At 38.1% G+C, this 25,542-nt stretch overlaps 2 protein-coding genes across 2 annotated transcripts; one reads left to right on the top strand and one right to left on the bottom strand.

The window, feature by feature from the left end:
• Positions 1 to 5,736: 5,736 nt before the first annotated feature.
• Positions 5,737 to 8,556, bottom strand: LOC122304538. Its single transcript, XM_043116810.1, has 4 exons — positions 7,332 to 8,556; positions 6,875 to 7,208; positions 6,659 to 6,746; positions 5,737 to 6,561 (listed from the first exon to the last, which is right to left on the bottom strand). The coding sequence occupies exons 1-4, from the start codon at positions 8,554 to 8,556 to the stop codon at positions 5,737 to 5,739; spliced, it is 2,472 nt and encodes an 823-aa protein (XP_042972744.1).
• A 7,004-nt stretch (positions 8,557 to 15,560) lies between these two features.
• On the top strand, positions 15,561 to 18,573 carry LOC122303938 (G-type lectin S-receptor-like serine/threonine-protein kinase LECRK1). Its single transcript, XM_043115933.1, has 2 exons — positions 15,561 to 17,074; positions 17,443 to 18,573. Exons 1-2 carry the CDS (start codon positions 15,586 to 15,588, stop codon positions 18,282 to 18,284), a joined length of 2,331 nt encoding a protein of 776 aa, XP_042971867.1. The 5' UTR covers positions 15,561 to 15,585; the 3' UTR covers positions 18,285 to 18,573.
• Positions 18,574 to 25,542: the final 6,969 nt, after the last annotated feature.

Genomic DNA, 25,542 nt, shown 5'->3' with positions numbered 1-25,542 from the left:
TGGAAAAAGTGACACCCAAGTGGGAACAAACATTTTTCCACCAAAAATTTTGGTGAGATGCTGGTGGCATATAATTCATGAGCAAAATTAGTTTACCACAAAACGTGCATTTGGTGGGTAAAATGTATGTTTTTGCCATGAAATGTTCTTGCGGGAATACATATTTCATATCCATATATTACTCCGTTTAGCACCATCCGGTTGCGGTGACAATAGACTCTATGGTCATATAATTTTGTGGTGGCTATTAGTGAATCCGATATACATTGTCTCGTGGATAAAATTCCTTTTGCCAGCAGTTGTTTGGTGGGAAAAATATAATATCCACTTGTCCAATAATTAAGCACGTGCCATTTTGCCATGAACCCCTTCGCACATCCATTTGGTTGGTCTAATTATTTCCCCACCATTCCATTTTGTGGGCAATACATTTTGTTCCACGACATCTAAAAATTATATACCTATTTTTTACAACAGCTGCATCCTTTATAGAATGTCACCTTACTTCACATTGTATAAACCAATTATCATTGGTTTATACAATATTTCACCTCATGACAACTAGTTTATATTTATACCTGTTAAATCAATAATAGATTCCAACTTTTAGTGCATCCAAATATCTGCTGAAAACCATAACCTCAAAAAAAACCCCACCTAGATCTGATACCAATGCTCTATAATAACCTCCATAGCAAAACAGATAACCATACCATCTGTTACATAAATCTACCAACATCCATTGAAATAGCATTTATACACCAACCATCAATAGTTATATATTAAACTGCTAGTTACATGCCCCTTAACGTTTTGAAGTGTGCAACTCAATAGCAAGTACATATAGCAGGTTTGACTCTCTTTCCCTCTCCAAGGTGCATCTATGAGAACATGCATAACTTCCATATAGACAGCTTACTAAATGTTGGTATGATGTTGCTGACAGCCCCCTCCAGACCAATCTGATTTCCTGATTAACACAAGCAAGATGCTAAATGTTAACTTAACCTTACAAAAAAACAAACATTTAAAATAAGATTATACTTCACATATATATGACATGACATGGGGTGGGCATGTACACAACTAATCATTAAGAATACACTTGGACAATTTTTAATTAGTCATACTCTAGCCCCTATTGCAGTTAGAGGATAATGCGGGAAATATTGGACCTATGCTCAGCTTGTGTATAGAAAAAGCCTTTATTCATATACTGGCACACAATTTCCCATCATTGAATTAATTGTATACACCTACCATTAGAACTTAGCTATTGTGTTCCTGCAGTTGCATTTACATCAAGATTTCATAGCTATAGCCTCAGCCATTCAGGTTCAATAATTAATACATGCCATATATATCCCATGTACTGAAGAGCCCAATTGCTATATGGATCTATCATCTGTTGGCTGAAAACAGTTTTCCAATATTTATACTAATAACACCATCTTCCATTCTACCAATGAAGATATGAGATTATAATGAAAAAAGATATACTCTCCTATCGTGTACAGAAAATCACATCATGACCCACAATCTGGATAACAACTTAATTAAACAAATCTTTTGAGGATTATCTCCCTTTGTTGAATATTTTGACCAAATCTACTATATGCACCTCCGTCTCTTGACATGCAAAAATCACAGACAGAAATGATTTTAAAATTTCCAACCAATATACTTATGCACTAAGCATAACATATTTGACCAAACAGATTTTATATATAATATCCACTTTTTAAAACTGACCAAAATGATTATGATAGTCCATTGAAGTGGGTTTCCTTATAGCTCCAAATTAGTTGAAAAAGCCAGGGTTTCCGTATCTTCTAACTACTTAGGGCTAATATATATCTAGAGCATATAAACTAACCCAATTGGTGTCTGACTTAATATTAAGGGCTAATATGCGTTTAGGTTATTTCGACATCAATGTGTGAATCAGTAGCAATGCTTGTCATTTTATGGAAATGTGGGCACATAGACAAATTACAGCTTTGAACTAATTACCTATTATACTGAAAACGTCCGATTTAATGGTCTGACCCCTGCATCTACTTTCTGTTAATCCATATGGCTGAAAGCTGGACAGTATTCTCCTAACCTGCAATTTTGAAAACAGTTAAATCAGCCTCTGCAATTGGATTTTTATATGCCAACTATTGAAACCAAATCTACATATCTCAATTAAAAATACATCCACTAAATCTGATGAAGTTACTTACCCTTTGAAAACAACAACATAGCTGAATCTCAAAAATTTAACCCTTCCACATTACTTTTCCAGCACTGGTTACTATATATGCACCCTAACTATAATACTAAAGTACCAAAAAACTATGATAGGGACATTGGTAGTTGGCCATTGGGTTGTTACATATGTTATAAACATTCCACAAAAAATCCTGTCAGCCACAAAATTGTCCCACCACAAAATATTTATATCACTTCATGTGAAATGCCTAAGCATCTCGCTGAGTCTCTCCATGAGACTCACTACCATTGATATTCCCATCAGTGCTCCTATAGCTCATTAAGAGCTTCTCATGCTTTGAAAAATTCCTCCTCAACTCCGCAATGTCACCCATCATAGCGTCTAGCTTGTTTTTGTACATTTCCGCATCACTTTTGTGACGTTGATTCTCCTCCGCTAGACGGATAAATGCCCTGCTGTTCTTCATTGAAGGAGTGGGTTCTGGAATCACCATGTGCCCCAGCCCGACTGAGTACCCAGATCTGTACCCCAAGACTTCTTTGAAGATTGTTTCAGCAGCTTCTTCGACATCATCCTCCGTATCCTTTTCAGCTAACCTCTCCATCATTACATTCTGAAAATGTTATCAAAGGAATATAATGCTCCCTGTTAAACACCTTTTCAGCCTGTAAAAACATATAAGATTTAATTTAGGAACACTTACGTAATTGTGTTCGGTTGCTGCGTTGATGAATTTACCCTTCCGTGTTGAAAAATGTGTTTCCTTATAAAATTCTACCATATTTTGCGCACTTTCCCGCTGAAACAGACAATTAACAGTTAAATCTTTCCCACCCTATACGCATAATCTGAATTATATTATACCATATGGTTATCACAAACCTTCTCTTCTAGTATCCGTATAAACGATTTTCTCCCACCGGTATGTTTCACTTTCAGTTTTTGCCTATTTGAACTATTCCTTCTTGACTTCTCCTGCATGAGTTTCCAATTTTTTAATGCCCCGTAATAAATTATAAGTACAATGTATTAGTTAAACTTATGCAATAACAAATAAAATAGTTCAACCTGCTTTGATGGGAGGTGCCTAATACTTGCAAACAGCTATAATACTATACCATTTTAGCTTACATTTTTTATGTGGTAAATAAAAAATCTGAAACAATCATTTGGGCAAGGAAATACCTTGAATGTTGCACTTGCCCACCGTTCACATAGCTTTTCCCATACAGCTTTCTCCACTTTCTCCGTCCCACCACGTAGAGCCTCTTCATGTGACTCATATTTTAAATACACCTTGTGTAATGCATAATGATATGCATTATACTTGTCGGCCAAATGTGTCTCAACCATCTCACGATGGTTGTCTCTACTCCAATCGAGAACAAAATCTGCCTGCAATATAATTCATCCCACTTTGTTACATGAAGAAATGCCAAACATGTGCATAACTTATATAAGTTGTTGTAGTAAGCATTCGGTGTATAATGTGCAACTAAATCCAGAGTCCTACCCTAACACGGTCAATCAGTTCTTGCTTTTCAGCTTGGGGTACACAACTCCAACTAGCTTGCCTCATGTCAGCATGTACTTTAATCATCTCCGTTAGGCGGCCAGTGAATATTGCAGCATTCTCGCAAGATGGCCCTCGATGCCCATCTTGTATAACCAGTGGTATTTTCCCCACTTTTCTCATTCTTTCAAATAGCGTGCCCTTCGCTGGCCCTCGACCTCTTTTCTTACTATGTGGATCTACATCAATACATCAATTGATATATGTAAATTCAAAAAGGTAATAAAATGAACCAAGATTATATTCTGCCTATGACCATTGTACATCAATTGAGTAGAACTCAGTAACTGTTATAGCTTTGAATTGTCAGATGACATACCTGTATGTTGTGGCTCCTCTCCAACCTGGTTACCACCCAAAACCTCTTGTGGGACCAAGGCTCCTACATCCTGAGTTGAATCATTTGACTCAGGCTCATCCCGCAACATGGTTCGTGGAGGCAACGCTGCTTGTACTGGACTGCTGTTCAACGCAACCCTACCATGTCTAACTCGACCCCCCCGAAACTTGATACTTCTCACCATCCTTGATATTTATGAGGAGCAAGATGTAAATATACTACAGAAATATTTTCAGTATTATACAATTTATAGCTAAAGTCAGGTACTGAAATACATTTGAGTTGTATTTCTGTAGTTATGCAACAGAGTTGCATAAATCAGTGCTACATGGAGATTCTGTAAGAATAACATAGATTTTTCTGAGCTAGTGCATGCCTTGGTTAGTCTTTACTTTCATATGAAATTAACGACGACATATAGTAATATTGTTGTATAACAATATTAGTCAAGACCAGCATGACTCTACTCTTTAACATAGTAATATTGCTTCTTAAATATTACTAGGGAGTAGATTTGCATGCTTATTTTGGCTGGATGTATTCCACAAAATAACCCCTCAAAGCTGGTCATTAAATAGACTATAAATTAGAGTATATATCATTTCCCACAAAAGATAGAGAGTGCATAACTTACAGAATAGTATGTAGAAGGAGGATAATGTCACTTCTAACCCCTGGTTTGTCCAACCACTACAACATTAGCTTAAAAAACACCCATTGTGTACTATTTCAGCTTTTGTATGTGAAAAAAATAACATGCTTGAACGAGGACTTCAACAATGCTGGTGATGTATAGTGCTTGCATATTTTTTCCCTCAGCTTACCTTAATGTAATCATTATTTATGTATGAAAATGTTACCTCCAACATTCTGCCTAAGCCTAAGAAGAAGAAAAAACCATGCTTTACAAGAATCCAATGTTGGGTAAGTGATTTGCGAAGCTAAACAAAGAACAAGTGCACGATAACTCCCTAAAACTCTTCGGAAGGAGAAGCACAAAAATAATTACTTTCTTTTTATTGTGTACCTGGTTTAAGGTTCTGGCTTGCCTGGCAGCTGTAAAGATGATAGATAAGCAGCTTGTTGTGAAGCAATATAGAGGAAATGGCCAGCAACTAGACAGTAAGTTCAGGTGAACCCGTAGATGCAAGAAGTGCTCGATAAGCTCTCAGCTTTTTTTTCAATTGGAAAGATGCATGTTCAGAACTGAGGCAACGAAGACAGGTTTAATCTAATTCAAACTTCTCCAGCTTGTGATTCACTGCCACAAGCTGCCCAGCTGTCAATCCCTTATCATTCCTACTTGCAGTTCAGCCTTGCTGTGGACCCCATCCCTGGCGCCATTTCCCACCTAAAATCCATCACAAATTTCCTATCCCGCCCTTTAATCTGTGATCTCCCGCTTTGTACTCTGTGTTAATTTATCTATGTCCACCACTATCTTTGCAATTTTTTTTTTAACTTATTAATCTGCGTGGATCCCACCATGGATCTGGTGGCACATTAATTTACGTGCAGTAGCATATATGCTGAATTATTTATACATGCAAGTATAATGGTTAATAGACTCATGGTTGGGAACATGAATGAATAAACTCACTACAATCAAATCTTACTGCAATCATCATCATCCTCCCTAGTCAGAGGATGGTCGGACTCGTTGTCCGAGTTGTCAGTGGCACTTATGTCCTCCATCCCCATTTCATCGTCAAGTGGGTCAGCCTCATTAAAGACATCATCGTCAACTGGTTGGGACGGGTCTTGACGTTGTACCATTGTTGCATCAACTTGCAAATGCTCTTGATCGAGTCGGTTCAATGGATCGGGCATGGATTCATCCACATTCAGAATAGGGGGAACGTTGTCCAGATTATTGCGATCTTCATCTTCTGAGTCACCCCAAGTTGACTCACCATCATCATGCGCATCCCCAACAGCATCCACTGCACGAAGGTTGTAAACATTTCTACTTGTTACCTTATGGACAACCTGCCAACTTCCACCCAAAATTGGATCGGCCAGATAAAATACTTGACTTGCTTGGCACGCAAGGGCAAAAGGCTCATCTTTATACCATTGCCTAGCAGTATTGACCAACGTTAGGTGGTCCCTAACCCGTATCCCCCTTCTCGGGTCGCCAACGTCATACCAAGTGCATTGAAATATATAAACCTTACGCCAACCCATGTAGCGTATTTCTATAATATCATGCAACACACTGTAGAAGTCAACAGGGGATCCCCGATGCTCGCCATGAACCACAACCCCACTGTTTTGAGTGCGGCGATGCCTTTCACGCTCTTTTGTATGGAATCGCACACCATTCATTATGCATCCGTTATAAGATGTGACCCAAGGATCTGGACCACATGCTAATGCATATATGTCCTCGGTTACCTCTGTTGGCCTAACTGCACGCAGCTCTCGAATCTACCATGCAATATTAGAATAAGTGGTTACTAATACTACATATAGTAAAATTTACCTTATATTATACTATATGTGACCGGAAGGTTTCGTATCTTACCCGTGCCCTGAACCATGATGGAAACTGACTCTGGTGCCTATGATCGATGTTATCAGGGTTCTCTTCTTGCATCTTGTTATAGTGCTCCCTGTCAATACAAGTATTTTGTTAGCAGGTTTGACAAACATTACTGTTCATAACCTAAAGTATTGACCAGTAGGATGATGGACTTACTCAATGTATTGCTCAACCTCCGTGCAATTATTAAGAACATACCATCGGGCCTTGACCATTAGTATGTCGGATAATTTGTGGGAGTGCCCTGTCCCCAATGGTCGGACTTTTTGTGAGAAAACTGATAAACTTGCCCTATTCCCCTCCTCTGTGGAACCAATACCTACATCACTATTGCGTTCCTCTCGATTATACTTAGTTTCTATATCATGGAGGTACATAGAGCAAAATGTAAGGCACTCGAGATGCACATATGCCTTAGCAATTGAGCCTTCAGGCCGGGCTCTGTTGCGGACGTACCGCTTGAACTTTCCTAGATACCTCTCAAAAGGATACATCCATCTGTATTGCACGGGTCCTGCAAGTAGAGCCTCCTCTGGCAGGTGAATAGAAAGGTGTACCATGATATCAAAAAAAGCTGGAGGGAATATCATTTCTAGTTTGCAGAGAATGATGGGAATATTAGCATGAAGACGATGCAACACTGGTAAGTTCAAACTTCGAGAACATAATTCTTTGAAGAACCAACTCAACTCTAGTAAGGCTTGACGCACATCGGCCCGTAAGAACCCACCAATCACGACCGGCAATAGTGCTTGCATAAATACGTGACAATCATGGCTCTTCATTCCACTGATCTTTCCCTCGGTAGCATTGACACACCGGGCAATATTGGATGCAAACCCATCAGGGAATTTAACTTTTGACAACCATGCACAAAAAGCCCTTCGCTCATTCAAATTTAACATATAGCAACCAAGACCCATGGTTGTAGACTCGCCCTCATGTTGTAAATGCAATTCTTTCCTTATTCCAAGATTTGCCAAATCTTTTTGTGCAGTGGCAGAGTCCTTAGTTTTTCCTTCAATATTCAACAATGTTCCCAGGACGTTATCACATATGTTTTTCTCGATGTGCATGACGTCCAGATTATGTCTCAAACCTAAGGATAACCAGTAAGGAAGCTCAAAAAATATTGATTTTTTCGTCCAATTAAGATGATTGGGAGATCGTTTCCTTTTCGAAGAAGATTTACCAAACTGAACATGTGACAATTGACTTAATTGTTGTAGCAATTCCTCTCCCTCGACCCTTGATGGTTGGAGTTGGTGCTCTTCATGACCATTAAAAGCATTCTTTTTCCGTCTCCAACTGTGATCTGGGGCCAACCATCGTCGATGACCCATATAGCAATGCTTGCGGCCATATACCAACCATTGTGAATTTGTGTCAGATGTGCAATGAGGGCATGCCATCTTGCCCTTTGTACTCCACCCAGAAAGATTGGCATATGCGGGGAAGTCATTGATTGTCCACAGTAGCGCTGCATGCAACATAAAGTGTTCCCCACGGTATGCATCATAGGTACGAATACCCTCTTCCCATAACTCCTTCAATTCATCGAGTAACGGACGCAAAAAGACATCAATGTCATTACCTGGTGACTTAGGGCCAGGTATTAACAACGACAGCATGGTGTATGGTTCTTTCATGCAGGCCCAGGGGGGCAAGTTGTACGGCACAAGCAGTACTGGCCAAATGCTGTACGGTCTACTCATGTTGTTGAACGGGTTAAACCCATCACTGGCCAAACCAAGTCTAACATTGCGAGGATCTTTGGAAAATCCCATATGTTTGTTATCAAAGTCCTTCCAAGCCTTCGAATCTGATGGGTGTCGCATGCACGTCGGATCGTCAACACGTCCATCTACATGCCATCTCATGTCTTGGGCTATCTTCTTTGACATATATAACCTCTGCAAGCGCGGCTTAAGGGGAAAATGTCGGAGTACTTTTTGTGGTATCCTTCATCCCTGAATTGTGCTTTGCTCCCACCTAGATGCCTTACACTTGGGGCATTCATTGTACGATGCATTTTCCTTCCAAAACAATACACAATCATTTGGGCACACATGGATCTTTTCGTAACTAAAGCCCAATCCCCGCTCCAAGCGACGGGCATCATGATATGAGTCAGGGAATGAGGCATCAGGAAATGCCTCATGCAAGAGCTTTAAGACCATATCGAAGGACTTCACCGTCCACCCACCGATGCTCTTGATGTGAAGAAGCTTGACGATGAATGATAGCTTTGAGAACTTAGTACATGTAGGATAGAGTGGACGTCGTGCATCAGCTACCAAGTCCTCGAAATTAGAGTTGACAGGAGCATTAGAGGCAGAGGGTTGATCATGTGCATAAGACGATCCGTCATTTATGATATGATTTTCCATAGATGACCCATGACGGATGTCATCTAAAAGCTCATCGAGATCATCAATATAATCACTATGAGCCAACGTATCATCTTCGTCTTCGTCAGAAAAAGTGGCAGAAAGGAATGGATCATCTTCTCCATGGAATATCCATGGTGTATAAGATGGATCAATCCCTCTAAAGAACAAATGATCTTTAATTGTACGAATGGAGTGGAAAGCTCTATTTCGACATCTTCTACATGGACACCTAATCTGATCAGGATTAGCAGTGTGGGAAATGGCCATAGCGATAAATTGTCTAACCCCTTCAGCATACTCACTGGAATGCAATCTATCTTCAATATGCATCCAAGATTTATCCATCGTATGAAGCTGACCAAATAGTAACAAACATCATATTAGGATATGGGAGTATGGCACTAACAATTGAATAGGCTATGAAACTGTCAATAGCTATTAAATACCCTTCACAACAATATAGGTTTGACTCTCACCAACTATATCTGGATCACAATCAGTACATTCACTATCTAAAGCATGTTATAGTGTAATGTATAAGCTAACAACATCATCTCCTTACTTATAGCTGACAACTGAAACCAGCTTGAAATCAATCCAATCAGTTGATTGGATGTAAATTGTCTGTAACACACAGACTCTGCCTATATTAGACAGGAAAATCACTTCATGTATAGCAACACGGTGGGGATCATAGACAAATCAGGTATTGTCATTTTATGGGCTGCTGAGGTTTCGTATTAAGTAATAGGGTCATCAATACCACTTAACTTAAAAGAAAGTTAAGTGGTATTGATGATATCTGACCAAGGAAGTGTCAGGAGAAGAGTACTTAGAAAAGCATTTTACTGGTACTGCTGCCCAAACTCTGGAATTAAATAGACTTTAATTCCATTTACAGAAACAGGAACTCAACTTAATAATTATTGCCTAATCGTGGGTTAGCAACTGATTAATCTACATAAATAGGGCTTGCCTGAAAATAATAGGATATTTAAATATAACTTTGTCCAATAAATACCATTTGCATATCAAAGGAGCAAAGCTGAAGCATTAACTATCAGGACCATTAAACGATGAAAAGCATTTATTCATTTTGGTTGGTAAGCTCTCAGCGGCTATGAGGAAGAAGGTTGTAATATGCAGGTCTAGTGTCCGCTATCGGGGCTGTCAATTCAGTACATCAGTTAATGTACCAGTTGACATTGTTGAAGAGCTATGCATACATATTATACATAAAGTACAATAAGATAAATAAGTCTACAATTTATTTGAAAAGGGTACCAGCAACTATTGTAATCAACTATATCTGGAATGATGTATCATAGTGAGTAAAATCCTGTGTAGACCAAAAAAGTTGAGTTGTATATACCATATAGAACTCAATTACACACAATTATTAACCACATTCTGTTAATAATTATGTGGTTATAACAAACTCCAACTTCTCCAGCTATTTGATAGTGTCAACACAGGGTTGTCTGATGTGCACATTTATATGGATCTACATATGAACTTCAAAGACTCATATTATGATAGTCAATGTCTTATAGTCTGTATCATCTTCACGGATAAAATATAGTTACTGACCAAAGCTACAGTTGCCTGTATCATTTGGGAATATTTAAGCACGAGGGAAAGCATAAAAGCGAATTTACCTAGTTAGGTCAATCTGCTTGTTTCCTAATTGTTTACCTACTGGAAACATTGATGTCAGACCTAACTAGGGGTCTGCTGTTCAGTGCTTATATCCATTGAATTAAGGTTCAGCATCAAGTATATATATAATTCATAAAATATGTGGTGACCTAGCTGAAGTCCATTTATTAACAACGTCAAAAGTGTAAATAAACATAGCCATATCTCAAGAGTATAATGGTTGAGAACGACCAATAAGAAGAGCATGCCTCGATCAAGATAACCAACTACACTATATTAGGACATGACACGAGCAACTAATTTAAGAACATGAATTTAAGGACACAAATGATAAGTGAGAAATGCACAGTTTTTTTTCCTGCACAGATTATATGCATATTAATCCATATCTGTTTTTTATATGTTGTGGATAAGTAACTTAATATCATGGCCAATACATATACAGTAATATGTAGATAGATAGGGAGGGGAGACAGTAAGAGGGGAACCCCATTGGGACAAATATATATGTATAGATATTCAGCTAGCTTCAGGTGGTAGATTAGGCAGATGACTGGCCTGAGTATACATATAACGTGCCAAAGAAACCAATGAAGGATACTGTAGGTTAGCACAGTACACCCAATTCTTGTTAAAACATATAACAATGCAGATTATGTTGCTTTCAGCTAGAATGACATGGCCTTCCATAACCTAGTAGGGGTGAATATATGAAATTCCACATACTCATAGATAAGTACTATGTTTCTGTCAATCCCTATTAATACTAACCTTTTGAAGTGAAAGTTGAAAAAGACATGGTTTGATGTAATCTTCCATAGCAACATGACATCGGTTACTAATACACTAACAGTTCCTAGCTAGTGTATGAGCAGCCCCATTAGAATATATATGCATTAGCTGACTTAACATACCAAGTATCAAAAGAAGAGAGGTGTTGTTTTACATCAAAGCTAATTAACCCTGCACTAATGCAATAACAATAGTTTAAAGCAAACCGGATCTAATATGTTGCGGATATTCCAGTCATAAAAAATTCTGCCAGTGTCAGGACTTAACCCATTACCTAGTTAACAGCACCTTGAACACTTTCTGTTAAGGGTTGATGCAACCATACACAACTCCAGCGTCAAAAACAGATTTTATGACGAATCCCAATCTTTATGAAGATGTTGGTAGTCCATGACAATTCTATATATATGAGTATTCAGATATATAAATATATATATATGAGATTATATATATTATGTTATGGAAAAGGAAATCCTGTCGAGTAAATAAAATAACTTTTTGAGTACATTTTGACACTCCATTAAAGCAAATATTCTACCAATGGAGGTTTATATATCCAGCTATACTCCTCTATTGAGATGAATATTTGATATAAGGTTGTTGGAATATCCATTTAAAACTTGAGACCAAGTTTCTTCCGAGAAAAGGAAGAGCAATATTTGGCGCTTCCCTACAAAATAGTGCATCAGCTGCATTTGCACGTAGACTAAGCAATAAAGTGCGTAGCTGGGCATGTATGCATGCATGTCGGAATCACAATGATATATATGTCGATTCAGACCCCATTGTGCAAAGAACCAAAAACCAACTAGCTTATCATGAGCCAGCTGGTTAGATACTGGTACATGTGTGCGTATGTGACACCCTAACTCAATTTATGCTTCGGACCCTAGGTACTTTAAGCATAATTATAACAATGAGATTTTGTATACTTGGGAAACAAGAGCACTAACACAGTCAATGCAAAGATATAGGTTTGGGGCTGCTCACGAAACACCATCTTCTTACATAGTGTTATTTGGACCTTCATTGATCTATCAACTCTCAGTTTTTTCCTCCATTACATTATAATGAAAATTAAAAACGCCATTTCTCAGTTTTTTTTTCCATTACAAAAAATGAAAAATAAAAACTAAGTTTTATTCATTGAAGGCTAAAATGATGATTAATAATATTGAGTTGTTCCACTAATTTGTTTATAAAATCCTTAGGAACTAATTAGCATGCTAAATTTATGGCACTTTAAGGAACATAATTTCAATAATCATATGCTGAAATATACTAATCTTGTACAGGAGTTGTGTGCAACACAGTTCTAGCATTTTCAACATAAATATATTGAAAAATGTGAGAAATCAGAGGTATCGAATCAATTCAGAACTCCTTTGTCTAAATATAGGGCATATGCAGAAAATCCCTCTCCAGATTTGGGGCATTCGAAACATCAAAGAATTACACAAAATCTGGATAACAACCATATAATTTTCCCACAGATCTGTAACAATCATATAATAGTCTAACTGTAATGTAAACAATCTAATACCAATAGAGAGAGAAGACAGAGGGAGAAGAGAGAGAGGCTTACCGTGTATCTCAATTGAGAGAGAGAGGGGACGCTTTATATGGATTTCCGCCTGCGGAGGAGCTTCTAGAGGCTAGGGCATGAAGACGAGTTTAAGCGCGGCTGCGGCGGTGAGGTTGCGAGGTGGGGTAGGTCCTATGCTCCCTGCGAATTCGCCGCCGTATATAGGGAGAGGGCCATGGTGATTTTCGCTAGGTGGGTGATGGCTTGCAAAAATTTCATATTGCAGATTTTACAAGTTCGCTCGAGCGGAGGCTTTTGGCCGCTAGAGCGAATTCAGGCAGATTCAAACGCTCGACTGCCGCTCGACAGGGAGCTCGAGCGGGTTGCTGAAAAACGAAGATCGCTCGAGCGGAGACATTTGCCGCTCGAGCGAAATCAGGCAGAGTCGAACGCTCGATGTGCGCTCGATAGGACGCTCGAGCGAAATCAGGCAGAGTCGAACGCTCGACGCGCGCTCGACACCCCGCTCGAGCGAACATCGTATTTTGACAGATTTTAGGTTTTCCGCCGTGGGACCATATAAAAGGCCATTCTTCACTCTAGAGCCGCAGTTTTTGATGGGAGAACACTCTTTGGGAGAGAAAAACATAGCTAGAGGGATTCAAATCATTTGTTTTGGAGACGGAATTCCAATTTATTGCACGTACGTTGGATTCATACACGAGCACGGACGGTAGAAAGGCGTTGGATCGTTCTCTTGAGCTTTTGACGACCAGTTGAGGCTGCAAGGAGGATTTTTCAGTGTTTATTTTCTTCTTCCCATCTTCTCAGAACAATTATGGTGAATTCGTTTATGTTGAATTCCAATTCTAGTATGAGCTAAATTTTCTTCTTTCTAGGAAAACGATGTAACCTAATTCCGAACTATGCTTGTTTGTCCATGCTAATTTAATGCAATTCTCTCTTTGTTTATCTGATTTATTATGAGTTTAATGCTTCTAATTAACTGGCCATTGATTAGATGATTATTAATCTTGTGATTTGCTATCGAAAGAGGGAATCATAGGGTAGATCTTGGATATTTCAGCATAGGTAAGTATAGAGATCGAAAGACTTGTATGAACCTGTGTAGTAATTAAATCATTGGTCTTATTGCGTTCTTGATTATTTAATTTGCATACTCTTGTGTGAATTGATAAACTAGAATCAATTCCAATTGACTATCGAAAGAGGCTTTTGGATGAATTAGAGATTTGCTAATAGACAAAAGAGGTTTAAGTTAAATTAGCTGGATGAGAAAAGCATAGTGAAGAATTATGGTGAAATCGATTTCCTAGAAGTTTTCTTCCCTATTGAATTTGATCTTCAAACATCAGTTTTACTTTCTTTGCTTATTTGTCTTGAGTTGATCTAGTTTTATTTGCTACTACAAAAACCTTAGCGATTCCTCTAGATAGAATTGAGATTAGCATAATTTTGGTATTTGGCAAGAGTAAGGTACCAATCCTGAGGACGATACTCTTCTTATTACTTTACTATAAAACTACGATACTGTGCACTTGCAGTTTTGCACCGGTCAGTGGGGTTGGGGGATGGTTGGGGAAGAAAGGAAAGGGCCGGGAGGGGAAGAAAAGAAAGAAAGAGGGAGGGGTCTCGCGGGGTCTCGCGGGGATTAGGCCCGGGTTCTATTTTTTAATCACCTTTATGCGGCCACTTTCAGTCGTGGGAAAAACCTCCAGTCTCGTGGAGAATAATACAATACCGACCGATACGTAAGTGCTATGGTCATGCACTTTTGCGAGTAAGTGCATTTCATGGCAAATATATAAATTTTCGTCGTTAAAGGATATAATCCATGCGGACTAGGAATTAATTTTAGTTATTTTTCCTACTAATATAAACTGGTGGCAAAAAACACATAATTTGTGATAAAAATACTTTTTCCCACTAAATTATTCCAACCGAACTAATTTCATGATAAAAAGCCTGTTTTTTTCCCAAGGATGATTTTGGAGACAATTAGTAGGTTTTTGCCACCAGCTTGTGTCATGGAGAAAGAATTTGTGGGAAAAACCATAATTTGTTGTAGTGGTTTAATCATGCCAATTATCTTATCCAGTCCGGGGTAGAGATCATATATTTGAAAAAAATATTGACCATACATTATTAATTTAATTTTTAAAAACAGCAAAAATATGTCAAAATATTCAGATAATGACGTTTTAGATATGTTCTCGAAATTAGAAGAATGGATTTTTTTTTAATTTTAGTTTTTAATATAATATTTATTTACTAAATTAACAATGTCACATTTTGAATTCGTCAAAAACGTCGCAAGTCCTGCGTGCATGAACCCACAAGTACGTTGTCGGCAAGATTGCTATGAATTTGTCTTGGTAGACTCGTATGGCTTCGTAGACTTGTAGGTTGAAGTTGAAATAGGACGTTGAAATAGGCTGATATCTTGAGCAGAAGCAGTCATATTAAATGAAACAACAGAGAGGAGAACAGAGAAGTTACAAAGAGCTCATTCTCTTGTTATGGATTCTATCATTGCGTTTCTCGTTCTCTCTGCATTTTTTACTGCTTCATTTCAACACATGGAGTCCAATGTAAGCCCAGGCTCTTATCTAACGCCCGGAATCAACTCTACGTGGTTGTCACGTTCTGGTCTCTTTGCTTTTGGATTCTATAAGCAAGGCAATGGCTATGCTGTTGGTATTTTTCTTGCTGGAATTCCTCAAAAAACTGTTGTCTGGACTGCAAACCGTGACGAACCTCCAGTCTCCAGCAGTGCTACCTTGAGTTTTTCAAGGGATGGCACGCTTGTCCTGCAATCGAAACCAGAGCAAACAACCATCATAGCTGATTCTCTTGGGTCTACTTCAGCTGCCATGCTTGATACAGGAAATTTTGTACTCAATAATTCCGATCAAGAAATACTGTGGCAGAGTTTTGAGCATCCGACTGATTCCCTTTTACCTGGTCAACGTCTCTTAGCAGGTTCGCAGCTGTTTTCTAGTATATCAGAAACTGATCACTCAACGGGTATCTTTCGTCTTAAGATGCAACATGATGGACACCTTCTTCAATTCCCGGTGGGCAGTCCCGACATGACTCCTTATGTTTATTATGGATCTGGGACGAATGGAACGGGAGATAACGTAACGCTAAACTTTAGTCCTGACGGCCATCTCTACTTGCTTAACGCTACTGGTGCTAACATTAAGAATCTAACCGATGGGGGATATCCTACAAAGGAAACTATTTATCTTATGAGAATTGATGCAGATGGGATATTCCGACTGTACTCGTATGACTTAAAACAGAATGGAAACTGGTCAAATGTATGGTCATCTTCCTATGATTTGTGTGATCCCAAGGGTCTCTGTGGATTGAACGGTATTGTGTTAAATGACAATAAAGCTCAATGCGTATGCCTTCCAGGGTTCGAGATGGTACACCAGGAGGACTGGACTGCAGGCTGTGAGAGAAATTTCAATGCTGCAAGTTGCAATAACAAGAATGAATATAACGAATACACCATGCGTGAACTGGCCAATACCGTATGGGAGGATATTTCGTATTCTGTTTTGTCATTTCCCATCAAAGAAGATTGCGAACGAGCTCGCTTAGAGGACTGTAACGGTGAAGCTGCACTATTCAAAGACAGGACGTGCAGAAAACAAAAGCTCCCATTGAGATATGGGAGAAGGCAGTTGACTGATTCAAATATAGCTTTCATCAAGGTAGGCAAATCGACGCCCGCTGATACGCCAAAAGACAACCAGAAAGACCTTCGACTGGAAATTCAAATTGTTGGTGCTGTCTTTCTTACTTTTGGATTTATGATGTCGGTAGTTTCCGGAATTGCGCTCTACAAAAATCATTTATGGTATAGGAAACTCCCGTTTAATGGAAATGTCGAACTGAGCGACGATGTTGCTCTACGACAATTTACTTATCTAGAACTTGAGAAAGCTACCGATGGCTTTAGGGAAGAGGTTGGAAGAGGATCATTTGGCTGTTGTGCCTCCGGCCTGTCCAAAAATCACACAAAATAATTTTAAAGTGGTTCAGCAAATTGCTTACATCCACTGGAGCCTCTTTTATAGAATTTGTACGAGATTTACAAAACACTCTACAAAATTCTATTTCTCTCCCTCACGTCCCTCTTTCTCTCTTCACCCACTGCCCTTGATCTCTCACTGCAGTGAGGATAAATTTTTCTGCACACTTAAGCTCTCCTATTTATATGAGAGCAAACCTCTACGATGGCATAAATCTTATGCATTTGAAGAGGGTGGGTGCCTAGTAAAACAAACATGGTGGGTGGCCTAACAATTGGTGGGTGGTGGTGGGTGAGCACACTTGGGTTGATTTCAACATTGGCACAGTTTACAAAGGGGCAATACTGAATGGCCAGAAGTTTGTGGCAGTGAAGAGGCTAGAAAAAGTGTTGGCTGAAGGGGAAATAGAGTTCCAGACTGAGATGAAAGTGATCGGGAGAACGCATCACCGAAATCTGGTCTGTCTGCTTGGATATTGTCATGAGGGAAGTCATAGGCTTTTGGTATATGAGTACATGCGCAATGGATCACTCGCAAATATACTTTTCACACCAGAAAAACAACCTTGTTGGGAAGAAAGAATGGGAATTGCTCGCGACATAGCAAGAGGAATCCTTTATCTCCACGAAGAGTGCGAGCGACAAATCATTCACTGTGACATAAAACCCCAGAACATTCTCATGGATGATTACGGGTGGGCAAAAATCTCTGATTTTGGATTGGCAAAGCTACTGAAGCCAGACCAAACTAGAACCTTTACGGGCATTAGAGGGACAAGGGGGTATGTTGCACCGGAGTGGCATCGGAAACTACCCGTCACAGTCAAAGCAGATGTTTACAGCTATGGAATTGTGTTGTTGGAGGTCATCTGTCGACGAAAGAGTATGGATAATAGCGTACCAGAGGATAGAGCTATTCTTGTAGACTGGGTCTACCACTATTTCGAGGCTGGCGACTTGGAGCAATTAGTCGGGCCAAATGATGAGGTTGACAAGAAACAGTTGGAGAGAATGATTAAATTAGGACTTTGGTGCATTCAGGATGAGCCATCACTCCGGCCCTCGATGAAGAAAGTTCTACTTATGCTGGAAGGTACAGTAGATATTCCAACCCCTCCAAGTCCTACTTCTTTTTTCAGTGTGATTTGGGCTAGATTAGCTCTCCACTGACTTTGCCTCGTAGTTTTTATGTCAAAGTGTAGTTTTTCCTACAAGTTCCACTTCTAGTCTTTCCTAAATGTTTTACAGAAGAATAGTGCCACCTGTTTTTCCAATCTTAATCATTTAGGCAAAGAAATTATGCTTTTGCTGGAAAATGTTAGATTTCAAAGAGAATGCTGGCATCATATAAAAACACAAACAACATTAGCTAATTAATTGGTTATAAGTATAAAGTGTTACAAGTAATTTATAAACATTAATATCTTATAAGGTTGCAGTTAAAATGACAGTATTTATACATTTAGCGTACCGATATTAACTTATGAACTTGTACTAACTAGTTAATCGGTTATATACTAACTAGTTAATGGACTAAAATTTGCATATGTGGGAACTTGTGTGAACCTATTAGGAGGTAAAATTTGGCTCCGACTCCGACTCTGAACGGACTTTGACTCTTAATTCCATTTAAAATTTTGAAACTACTCCGATTCCAACTCTGATTTCCGATTACTCCAACTCCAAGTCGGAGCGGAGGTTGGACGGAGTCGGAATATTCAAAAATTTGCACAGCCCTAGTCTTGGGCCTCTTTTTACCTAAAAGCTAGTTCAAGAGGTGAGGTTATTCCTCACACTTATAAACTGACCACCAACTCCTTTCATAATCGATATGGGACAATCCAATACACGATATGTAAGATGCATGCATAGGGGCAGCTTGAGAGGTTTCTTTAACATTTATTTCTATTGAAATTCCAAATGCAGTTAGGGAAAAGTAATTTGGCAATTAAATGCGTACAAAATGATTGATAAACAAGTAAATATTGGAGAATAAACTATTTTAGAAAAGTCAATATTGAGATTATTGAAAATTTTAAAGCTTAACGGCTTGATGGCCATACATTCATAATTTACTTTTTAAAAATGTTTGACATATGGCTCTTGAACCGACTCAGCACGCTAATTAGGGTTTAAGATATATATATAGAGTATTATTTTTGTACGTTCGCTGTACTCTGTAGTTTTATGGACATAGACACGTCTCTTAGCATGTAAAAACTATTGGCTAGTATTTCAGAAATTGATCATTCAACGGGTGTCTTTCGTCTTACAATGCAACATGATGGACGCCTTGTTCAATACCACGACTAGCGCATCATCTATATGCACTAGGATAGTTTTTCAAGCAACTCGGAAGCCAAAGAAAATATGATCAGAATAATTTACCATCTATTTTACCACTTTTCAAAAATCAAGAGCTAACACACTTTTATACATGAAAAAACATGTTGACAAAGGGACCCATTGCCTCCCACAAACCACAACTACCCTTGAAAATCACCTGGAACTTACATAGCCCACAAGTCTTCATTTATTTTTATTCTAGCACCCTGCACAAAAGCCATTTGAAACCTTTTTAAATAGTAGTGGATATTTTGCGACGACGTCTTATGTGTAAGGGATCCTGGACTCCCTATTTTATATCCTGTTACAAGAGTAAGCTTTATCCAAAGACGAGGAATATGAAGTGTCTTTTCAACAAAATATCCAAAACAGCAATAGTGCAATGACACCCAAGCCATCACACTACAACAAAAACTTTTTTTTGGGATGAAAAGAATTGTCTCAAGGTTGTCCGAGTATCACTTTCTCAAAAGATGCTTTGAGACAAAAATTTGAATTTCATCCCAAAAAATATTTTTTTGGACAAAACTGAACGAAATTGTTTGATGGCCTTCGAATGTAATGATTTTTCTAGGACAATTAAATTTCATCCCAAATATACATTCAAATGTTTAATTCGTTGTGTTCAACTATATCTCTATGTTTGAACACATTGGCTAATTGGTCGATCGAATTTGAATATGTTTAAACGGATTGTTACGTAGAAACATTCTTCTTGGCCAGCTTAGTCATAGGAACTACAATGCATGAGAATCCCTTGACAAGTCTTTTATAGTATCGAGCTAGTCCAAGGAAACTTCTAATTTCTTGAACAATCTTGGGCCTAGGCCACTCTACTACATCCTTGACTTTAGCAGGGTCCACAAAAAAACAATTTCTCGTAGTCAAAATATTTCTTTAGTTTGTCATACAACTTCTTCTCTCTCAAAATCTACAAAACAACTTTCAAATGTTTCGTATGTTCTTGCAGGCTTCTTGAATACATGAGGATATCATTAATGAATACAATCACAAACTGATCGATGTATTCCCAGAGAGAAATGATATTTGCAGTCGTGGTTGTGCAAGCGTCATACAATATCTTTGAAAAAGGTGAATTAATATGGGACCACATGAAAAAAAAAACTAACTTTTTAATCATGGACTCCACTCTTTTTCAAAGCGATTGCGCGGCATTTGTATACTCCATGACTATATGTAGCATTACTCATTCCCAGAATACGTGGTTCATTAAGTCCATGAAAGTTGCTGGAGTGTTAATCCAAACAACATTACTTTCTGTAGCCATAACCTTTTCTAAAAGTAGTCTTCGAAGCATCCCTTGCTTTGATCTTATGTTGATGGTAACTAGAGCAAAGATCTATTTTGGAGAATACTTGAACTTTCTGTAGTTGATTAAACAAATCATCAATCTGCGGCAATGAATACCTATTCTTAATAGTCACCCGGTTTAGTTATCAATAATTGTAAAGGCAAAAATTGGCTAGGATTAGATGACTAAATGATAAGGTTTATCTTATCATTATTTGATTAATTTTGGATGAATGTAAAATAAGTATTGATTTGTATCTAAACAATATTGAGTCTATCTAGAAGTCCTAGGTGTTGTTTAGATAAGGCCCTGAAGTCAAAATCGAGTTCTGATAGCTTTGCCCTTATCCAGAAGAAATCTGAAACAGAGTTTAGTATATATCAGAAGAAGTTATCACGAAATGTTAGCAGTCCGTCGGGACGTGTTTTCGCGTCTGTTGCTAACCGTCAGCAGAATCCTACTGCAATTAGAATTCTTTTCAGGCTTTCTATTTAAAGGGATTCGGTTTTGTATCTTCTCAAGGACTTCAAGCTACGAATTTTACAGAGGAGATTCTGAGCGTTTATGAGAGAAAATTTACTTGAGAATTTTCATGAGATTTTTCATATCTTCTTGAGTGTGATCGTGCTTTGAGTGTGAAGCAACATCGATTGGATTTCAGCCTCTGGAGTTCCAGAAGGGAAGTCAACATTTGAAGATCACCAGAGGTTCTGGCTTCTACTGCGGTAGAAGACAAACGGGTCGTTTGTCTAGGCAAGTAAGAGAGTCGAATTGCAAAGGTTTTGTAATTGATTATTGCTTTTAATTGTTCTTCAAATAATAAGATTGACTTTCCTGGGTTTGGCTGCCCCGTAGGGTTTTACCTTTAAAGAGTTCTTTAAAGGGTTTCCCTTCGTAACTAATCATTGTATTTTGCAAGTTTGATTATTTATTTTAAAGTATTTGATTCGTTTCATAATCTTAATAATTGAGATCTAACTTATTTGTTCAAGGAAATTGGTAGACAATTTCGTGGTTTTACAGGAGTACGTTGGAAATTTCAATAATCAATGCAAAGCCACATCGAGCCATTCTTCTTCCTTACAAAGAGAATCTCTGCACCCCAGGGTGATAGACTTAGGCAAATAAAAACCTTTTCTAGTAATTCTTGCAACTAATCTTTCAGTTCCTTAAGTTCTACAAGCGCCATCCGGAATGGTGATTTAGAGATTGGTGTCGTTCCCGAAATGAGATCTATAGTAAACTCAATTTCTCTATCTAGAGGTAATCCTGGTAGATCATTTGGAAAAACATTAGGGAACTCCTTCACCACTACAATGTCTTGCAACTTTGGCTTGTTCAATTGTGACATCACTAAACTAGCCAAAAAAGCCATACAACCCTTCTTTAACATCATTGTAGCCCTCATAGTGGAAATCATTTTTAGAGTAGAGCTTTTACACATGACACTAAATCGAAATTCTACTTTACCTGGAGGTCTAAAGACTGCCGCTTTCTTAAAACACTCCACGCAAACATGATATCATTCCAACCAATCCATACCTAGTATCACATCAAATCCTTCCATGCCAAATACTAAAAAAGCAGCATGAAGATGTTGGCCCTGTATCTCAATTACACAATTCGTAAGCATAGACTAACAATTTACATATTCTCCTAACGATGTAGAAATAGACATCATACACTCTAGGGTTCTGGTGTTTTCGCACTCAAACAAGCATAAGTACAAGATATTGTCTAGATCCAGAATCAAACAATAATAACGCACGATATGAGAATAGGGAAAGGATACTTGTCACCACATCATTGGATGCATAAGCATTGTCCATTGTAAGAGAAAAGACTCGAGCCAAAGCCAGCTTCTTCTGTCTAGAGCTAGCCACTTGAGGAAGAGGAGCAACAAACGTGGGACATTCTCACACCTTGTGACCTGCTTTCCCACACTTGAAGCAAGTATCGGTTCCCATTAAACAATTTCTAGAATGAAGTTTGCTACAATTTTGGCAAATGGGATAAGGTGCTACCATGTTACGCTATGGATGGGGGCTATTGTCTGAATCGGTCTCGACGCATTACTATACATACGCTTTTCCCTCGGCTTTGATCTGAAGACTGAAATTGCCTCTTCTTTTGGTCAAACAACTTTGATTTGACATGCAAGTTTTCTTCAAGGATCACTGCTTGGTCTTCAAGATAGGAGAAATTTCTTATTTTCAGTGCAAGTAGAGAATCCATGATTCTTGGATTTAGTCCCTACTTGAAAATTTCAGCCTTCAGTGACTCAGTGGGAATTAGGTTCAGAGTAAACCTCAACAATTTTATAAATTTAGAGGCACACTATCTCACAATCATAGACCCCTACTTCAGATTTGCAAACTCTCAGGCCTTAGCTTCTCTGACAAATAAAGAAAAGAACTAGTCGTTGAAGGCTTCTTGGAATCTTGTCCATGTAATTGGAGTTGCCTAACCTAGCTCTTCCTGAATAAGTCCACGAGTGTGCATAGAACTACATTGAAAATCTTCTCTAGTCACTCAATCTAGTTGTTAGCATCTGTTTCATTTCCCTTGCCACCAAACAGTAGAGGATGCTGTCTACAAAATCAATGAAAAGCATTTGACTTTTGAGTTTGCCTTTGTGTCTCAATTTGTCCATTTGCAAATGCCCTTATTAAGAGTGTAGCTACATTTATGAGTTCCCTTGTGTCTCTTGGGGTCTCTTGTTGATTCTCTATATTTTGGCTAGAGGGTCGCCCCCGACGTTTGTGCTACTTATTATTGTTCGGTGGTGCCATACTAGAATGTGCATGACAATGACATTAGCAATGGCTTCATATAAAATTAAAATGCATAACTTACTATCATTCCAGCATAAAGTCATGATACATAATAAGAAAATACCATTTTCAACCTGCTATAGGGCTTGGCATACTCTAGAGAGAGACTTCAACCTAGTTTATCTCTCAAAGTCTACAAAACTCATTAGCCTTTTGCTCTGATACCAAACTTGTAATACCCCTCCCTAGAGATGGAATTAGCTACTACGTTTCATCCTACTTTGTTTTAATACATAAATAATATATTAACAATTTATTAAAAGGGATTTTCTCATTTATTTTCTCATAACTTCAAAACTCAAAATATAAAATTGTCATATTAGTTACATATTTAAAACCGTAACTAATTACATAGTATGAACATCTTCCCTATTTACAAATGCTTCCTTTCTCAAAATCTATAGTCCAAACAGTTTCACAAAACCAACCGAAAACTAAAACTTCATTATCAAGACCCAACAAAAGGCTACGTACTAAGCATCCTTCTCTCCTTCCTAAGGGGCATCTTGCTCTGCAGCTTAATCTATGTCATTATATGAGGGTTTAAAATATTAAACATAAAAGTGAGTCTAATACTCAGTAATTAGGTACAACATATAGTTAAAATATCACAGTTATGCATTTCTTCTGAAAAGTCATACAAGTTTAATACATTTCAATTAAACATTCTGAATCAATTGTTACTTTCCTTTGGCTAACATACACTATTATGCCTTGTGTGTTAGGATTAGCATTCTTTTAGACCCGATTACGCCCATGGCCAAGGGTTGGGAATCACTTAGTCATGATGGCACCACTAGGTGCACTACTAATGGAACCGACCCAGCATTACAATCAGCCCCACTCTTTTGGTACTATCATCATTCCGTCGTTGGCCATTACGTATTTTCATATATAAAGCCTTCATTTTCTTTATCTTTCATTTTTCCTTTCATAAGATTTTCATTGTCTTTCTTAGTCCAATGCAGTATGCATTTTCTTATATAAAAAAATGCATTTCATGTTATAACTTTATATATATAAAGAAAATCACTAGTCTTTAAGAAAACATGTGCATGATAAATTCATGGTCTCAACCTTGAATGTGAATGTTTTACATCATACTTATACACACATTTATATTTAAAAAGGATGCTTAACATGGGCTACCGAGAAGGTTTATACATTATATACGTACACGTTTGCATTAAAAAAAAGCATTTGAAGAAAAATAGAGTATTTAGTAGAAGAAAAATATTGTGTAAGAAGCTCAACCTTTGTTTCCTCTTGCACTTCAATAAATCTTATTCAATGAAATGGCAACATGACACTACGCATTTCATATTAAGCTTTCCTAACTATACTCTTAGCTAGTTGTTTACTTTAAATCCAAGAAGGAAGTAAAGCAATTTCCTTAACTTCCTCTTCACTTAGAGAAAGTCAACTACAAGGCACAATCTCTATCCTTTCAACTTCCTTCCATATCAAATAAGCTTAAAAAAGGGGCAACTCGTGCTTCTCCTCTCGGAAGCTCTAGCATCCGTGGAGGTCTATTCCCTGTCTTAGTACAGGTTAGTACGAGGTTGCACCAATCATGGGAGAAACATTAGAGGAATTATGCCAGAGATTATCGTTGATGGAGCAAGAAAAGGAGGAGATTATACTGGATGAAGGGTTGCTGGAAGATTCAAAGCAAAGGGGTGAACATTGCTTATTAGTTTCTTTATTGACAAAGAAACTATACAACCGTGAGGCATTCAAGCAAACTCTGAAGAAGATTTGGCGTCCTGTTAAAAAATTATGGGTGAAGGACTTGGGGTCTAAAATTTTTCTAGTGGAGTTTGAAGATCAGCAGGAAAAGACTAGGTGCAACGTGAGGGTCCATGGTCTTTTGATAGAAATCTCATTCTGATGCAGAATTACACAGGTGAAGTCCAAGCAACAAGAATTCAGATAT

Source organism: Carya illinoinensis, chromosome 3, assembly GCF_018687715.1.
Source record: "Carya illinoinensis cultivar Pawnee chromosome 3, C.illinoinensisPawnee_v1, whole genome shotgun sequence".
In the NCBI taxonomy this organism is placed as follows: domain Eukaryota; kingdom Viridiplantae; phylum Streptophyta; class Magnoliopsida; order Fagales; family Juglandaceae; genus Carya; species Carya illinoinensis.
Note: the sequence above shows the minus strand (reverse complement) of the source record. Positions and strands in the feature narration are given on the sequence as shown.